Genomic DNA, 6,000 nt, shown 5'->3' with positions numbered 1-6,000 from the left:
AATACTCCCAAGGGGAAAAGTATCCAAGTGCATGCAACTGCTTCTCTAGAACGACCTGTTCCGAGACAGAAAAATCACGGCCCCAGAAGAAACTTCTGGTACAAGCTTAGTCGGTTATTACCACATTCATCCGTTATGTACAAGCACGTATTAGTTAACCAATAAATTATTTCTTAGAGTAACTGGAGTGGTTTTTACTAACTGCAAAGTTTAATGTCAGGTTCCACCATTCCGTAGTCTGCAAAGTTGCATCCGTATATAAATTAACATACATAAAAATAATCCATTGTCAAAAAGACTGCACATCAAAATAGTACTTCCATGTCTGCTTTTAAAAGAATAGGGTTTTTGGTTTATTTTTACAAATTGAAGCTTTATAGGGACATTTGCTCCATAACCCAAGATTATTAATGAAATAGTGACTCAAAAATATGGTTTGTAACTAAGGATTCTGTACATTTTTGCACCTTTTTCAGACTATTATGTTAGCTTTACCATCAGGTTTTCAGTGCTGTGATATGCAGGCTTCAAATACTGCAAAATGTGTTTACAGACAATAATTACTTCAATTACAGTAGCATTCCTAGTAACCTTACAAAAATAATTTTGGCTCAAATTTCAAAGTATGCGGGTAATATCCCTTTCAATGTGAGATGCTATTGCAACCATCACACCCGCTATACAGTTAATTTGTTGCTGACAACAAGCGGCAAAAAATAGCAAAACATCTGAGGTGTGATCTAGTTTTATGAACAAAAAAGCAGCTTTGCCAAAGTTTAAGACAAAACCAAAAAAATATTGCACAGCTTAAAACACAGTTGTTTACCTTCTGACTTCAACACAGTACAACTTAACGGTGAATGTAAGGAATTACCAGTTTGTACTGTGAGCCCAATCTTTTGTGCCAGAAGGCCAAACATCCTGTATTACATCTCAACTAGCATGTTTTAAATGTTTACTTGGTATAGGAGTTCCAAGCAAACTTTTAAAAAGCTTAAAAAGCTTTCGGCCTCACTTGTCAAGGTCAGCAACTCTTGCCAACCAACATGAAAATTTCTGAGCGATACAGACCATTCAACCCACTAATTCCCTCAAAAAGCTATCAGACAGTAAGCATATTGTGAAGTAGACATTTTTATTTCACATTCCTAAAATAAGCTGTATTTACATATTATATAAAGGTATGAAGTCTTAATATAAAATAGAAAACTGCATTGACTGAAGAAACCGCACTCCATATGGAGTTACTTCTTGAAGACCATTAGTTTATGAAATTTTACAATAATTTATATAAATTATCTCTTCCAAATTAGATGATTTTTTTTTTTCTTTTTACTAATCCAGACAATTTTGATGACTTCACAAACAGCGGTGTACGTTCTAAACTTAAAAAAGAGTTACAGCATCTTCCGGCGCACAACTGGCTTTGGAAAATTAGACAGTCTTTTTTTGTTCTTTCGTAGAGTCTTCTCTGCCACGTCTGCGGTTTCTTTCTGTTTTTTTTTTGGTCCATCCACTGGACTTCCAAAAGGAGAGATGAATTTTATTTCCACTGGTGGAGGTGACCAAGAACCTTCTTGTCTTGGGGTTCTGACAAGAGAGAGAAGTATCAAATGGATTTTTTATTACCAGCAGCATTTACTAGAGGAAAAAGAAACCGTGGAATTACAAAATCAATGGCAAAGCATTATTTATGGGCTTCTTTGTAGACAGGATCACGCAGAAAAGGTAGATAAATAAGCTTCCTTTTGCCTTCATTCCTTACCAGACTGTCCCAGGCATTCTCGGTCACTGCTCATAGGAGCTTTTAGAGCCCCCCACCCCAGCTCTTCAGAGGCAAATGTCTTCAGACAGCTTTCCAGAAGGAACCAGAAAACACGTCCAGAAACAAGAAGTTCTCTTTACTCATTGCCTGACCCCCTCCTGCCTTGCACGCGGAACTGAAGACCACAAGAGTGTGGTTTCATAAGGTGGAACAAGACGATATAAAAAAAGCACGCCATCATCGCAAAGAGCAGCATCCACTTGCCCTTTCCTATCCCCTCCCTCTTCCGTTTCCATTAGAAAGCTAAACCATTAAGTGGGGAGAAGGGGGCCTATTAGACCAGCAAGCTGGGCAGGCTTGTAAAGTCAGAGCAGAACCGCACGGCCAAGTGAGGAAGAGGAAGGTAGGTGGCTAACAGCTCAACCACTTCCACAATAAAGGAACACAAGGAGGTATTCAAGAAGAATTTCATACTTGCTTGCTTTCTTCATTTCTGACTTTGCAGTTCTACCTCTCTTCAATTTGGGCTTTCCCACAGGCTCTGTGGATTTGGTATCCTCTTCCTCTTTAGCTGGAAGCTCCTAGGTTAAGGAAACCAAAACGTTACTCATGCACAACTTCTGACACTTCTACAGAACACAAAGGAATGTTTCTTTCATGAAGAAGTCCTGACAAAGTTATTTCCAAAAGCATTACAATTTCCCTCAAAAAACAAACCTTCCACCTCAAGTTATTGGACCATCCTAACAGTTCAAACTCCGAAATGAACAGATAACACGCCCAGTAAGTTTAAAGAAAGCCACTGTGCCTTTTGTTAAAGGCAAAGCGATACTTATTAATTCTTGACTTACATAGACTCAAAACTGATTTCCGTAGCTAGTTGTCATGAAGGGAAAAAAAAATCAATTGTTTAGCCGATTAATTTAAAGCTCTCTTTTTAGACATACTTTCAAGGAAAAAAGGAAGGCATTACAAAGTATGATTTGAAAAAGCAGTATGGAGCAAAAATCAAGAACACGAGACTAGTAACTCGAGTTTTTACTTACTGGTTGTGTCACAATTCGGGAAATGCTAGATACATTTTTCATCCTTGATCGCAAAAGAGGCGGTGAAAAGACGAATTGAGAAGACATGTCCGGGTCTGAATCCTTAAGCTGCACAGGACGGTCTGCTTTTCCAGCTAAAATGACAATGTATTGTTAACATGCACGTACGTTATACATAAAAGACAGTCATGTTAAATGACAGCTGATAATCAGGAGCACAATAGCTTCCTGCAATAAAAGCTCCAACCAGGTTTATAAGCCCTCGGTGTGGAGCTATTTTTGCCCTAGTAACTGCCCCTTGGGACCCATTCTTTTATAGTAAATTGTGAAACAAAAATAAGCCAGTGCAGTGGTTTTACCTGCACTTACACAATCAAAGATATTACACTCAAGAGGCATCAACTGGCCTTACAAATCTCAAAAAAAATTATCACGTAGTCTAATGAAAAGAACCCTATGGGCAGTAACTTCACTCACAAAGTATATGCCCACAAAAAACAATCCATAATTAAACAGCTGTATAGTTCGTTGCAAGATGCAGCTCATTTGAAGTTCAAAACTGAATTTGGAAGCACGCCTCCTTTATTTCTCCAGCGGGGGGAGGAGATGGCAATCACGTCTTAACGGATAACCCTCCGGTTTCCCAAATTGACAGAAATTATGCTCGTGACAAAAATTCAGATTAAATTTCATTTCACTCTACTCAGACCAGCCTCCACATCTCTTTCCACCACTCGTCAGCCAGTCGTGCAGAGTCCAGAAAACAGATGAATCACCTCCTTCCAAATTTTTTATTTTGCGTGCTTACATTCTTTACAATACTTAAAGCCATCCTTGCATCCACCTGTTTTACGCAGTTTACAAGGCAGCAACGTGCCCTATTTTGTGCACAAACACAATGCACCTACCTTTACATCTCTTTGTCAGCTTTGTGAGAGGAGGAGAGAAAAGGAAGGACTCCTTTTCCTCAACAGACACTTTCTGATGCGTGGCAGTTTTGCGGGATCTGGTTCTTGTCATACGATCCCTTAAAGTTCTTGATGTTTCCTCATGTCCTGATGGGTTTATGCCTTCAAGCAGCAAAGGACTGCCACCAGGTCCCTGGGGGAAGGCCTCCTCCCCTGTGCTCTCTGCCAATATTGAGCGTCTCTTTCTGCCCCGACGCCCTGTCCTTACTGTAGTCCCGGGCGTGGCCGATTCCTCATTTGGCTGTGCAGGTGTTTGCTCACGAGTATCCGTTTCTTCTGCTTTAGCACGTGCAACTCTTCTCGCTCTTCTCCTAGGAGTATCAAGGATTTCCACTTTCCCCCCTGAACGTACGCCCTCCTGAGTAGAGAGAGATTCTGTGTCTGCCAAGAGATTGCGTGCCCCCTTCCTAGCACTTCTTCTAGGAGTGAGAGCAAGTTTGAATTCTGTTTGAGGAAGCGAGGGTTTAGACAAATCAAGGTCAGAATTTTCTGAAACTTCGGATGAACTCCTCTTTCTTCTTCTGCCCCTTTTAGTTGGCACGGGTACAAGGACTTGGTCACTAGGCTGCACCTCTGGATCCTTGACAGTATTTTCAGTCAATTGTAAATTAATGCTTTTCAGTTTTCTTGCACTTCTGCTGGGACTGACCGCCGGTTTTATCTTATGAGCAGTGTCTGTCTGGCCACTTTCTTCATCTCCTGCTGAACTTTTCCCTCCTCTAGTCCTTTTGGAAGTAGCAGAAGCAATAACGCTACCTTCCGCAAGACAAGTTTCCTCATTAGCCTCTTCCAAGAGCTCAGACGCAGCTTCCTTTGCTCTCCTTAATCCTCTTCTTGGAGTAACAGCTATGGACTGCGTCCTGACGGACAACGTTTGTCCATCAGAATGGCTGCTTTCTACTTTTTCTAAACTAGTCGGTTTAGGCTTCCTACCTCTCCTAGGAGTAACAGGGATCACAGGTACTTGCTCCCCGTGAGCATTTTCTTCCGTTTGAAGACTAGAAGTCTCTGATGCTTCTTTTGTTCGCCTGGTACTTCTCCTAGGAGACAGTCCAAACAGAACTGGTTCGTCTCTCTTCAGCAGTTGCTGATCACTTGCCGATGCAATACTTAGACTTCTACTCAGTTGTCCCCTTGTGCGTGTCCTAGGAGTGATGACATACTCGACTTGATGGATGCTGGTGTCATCTTCCACTCCTTCTGGTACAGTTGGTAGGGGAGCTTTTGCCTTCTGGAATCTCGTTACCTTTTTACCTATGGTTTCATGAATAGACTGTTCTACAACTTCAGATGTAAATTCTTTACTCCTTGTGTCTTTGATTACATCCAGCAAGTTCTCAGCAATAGCTGTCTTAATGGGTTCAGGCACATATGGGAGCGACTCTGCAATATTTTGAGATGCCTGATCGCTAGTTACAGTGGACACCGAGTTTGTCACATGGTCTTGGTTTTCAGAATTTCCTAAACTGTTCACGGGCTTTTCCTCTGCTGTCGTACCAGCCGGTCGAGAACCATCCACTGACGTAGGGCCTCCCATCTCCCCTTCACCTTCTTCTCCTTCCAAGACTAAAGTAAAATTACTCTGAGATACAAAAAGCTCTCCATCTCCCTCAGCTGCATCACATTCACTATCCTTATTATCAGGCAAATCACATGCAAACTGTTGCTCTATAGTAGCATAGCTGTATTGAAGACTGCCTGATTGAAGCAGTTCACTATATGGTGATCTTTCAGGGGCTTCTTCCCAGGTTTGTGCCTTAACCGCACTATCTTCAAGAACCTAGAGTTAAAAAACGGCTGTTAATGCACTATTGATGACCAAACAGACTAACTTCCAGCTGAGCTAGATGAGGCTGAGGACAGCAAAATGCTGCTTTTCCTTTCAGATCACCACTGACTGTAAAGTTAGAAACATCCAGCGCACTCTCTACTGGAGAGAAAAGTTTATGCGTTTAAGGGATGGAGAACAGAGCATTCAGTCTCTGCAATCACGTGCTCCATTTCTGATATTTCTGTTCATGCCTAACGATTTGCCACCACCCGTGAACAAAGTGAGCAGTTTTACAGTGCAAGCTGTATACACAACTGGCAGTAGTCATCCCATTGCAATACGTTCGGGACTGACTACGAATCCACACAGAGTGACCGACTCTGCATCTAACAGGGTAAGATACAATCATTTAAGATACAAAGTTTGAAGTTTCAGTCGCGATAGCTGTGA

At 41.5% G+C, this 6,000-nt stretch overlaps 1 protein-coding gene across 10 annotated transcripts in view; it reads right to left on the bottom strand.

The window, feature by feature from the left end:
- Nucleotides 1-1,116: 1,116 nt before the first annotated feature.
- The window catches only part of LOC148053261 (protein ELYS-like), a 47,011-nt gene continuing 42,127 nt past the window's right edge, over nt 1,117-6,000 (bottom strand). For all 10 annotated transcript variants that reach the window (XM_087774653.1, XM_087774657.1, XM_087774656.1 and 7 more), the window contains 4 exons: nt 3,720-5,559; nt 2,812-2,945; nt 2,240-2,346; nt 1,117-1,590 (listed from right to left, as the gene is read on the bottom strand). In XM_087774653.1, coding sequence (XP_087630779.1) covers nt 1,398-1,590; nt 2,240-2,346; nt 2,812-2,945; nt 3,720-5,559 — 2,274 coding nt within the window. In that variant the 3' untranslated portion in view covers nt 1,117-1,397. The remainder of the gene's footprint in view (nt 1,591-2,239; nt 2,347-2,811; nt 2,946-3,719; nt 5,560-6,000) is intronic.

This window comes from Nipponia nippon, unplaced genomic scaffold, assembly GCF_047370975.1.
Source record: "Nipponia nippon isolate SJK-2023a ecotype South Korea unplaced genomic scaffold, ASM4737097v1 scaffold_4, whole genome shotgun sequence".
Classification (NCBI taxonomy): Eukaryota; Metazoa; Chordata; class Aves; order Pelecaniformes; family Threskiornithidae; genus Nipponia; species Nipponia nippon.
The sequence above is the reverse complement of the archived record's forward strand: the minus strand, read 5'-3'. Positions and strand labels throughout refer to the sequence as shown.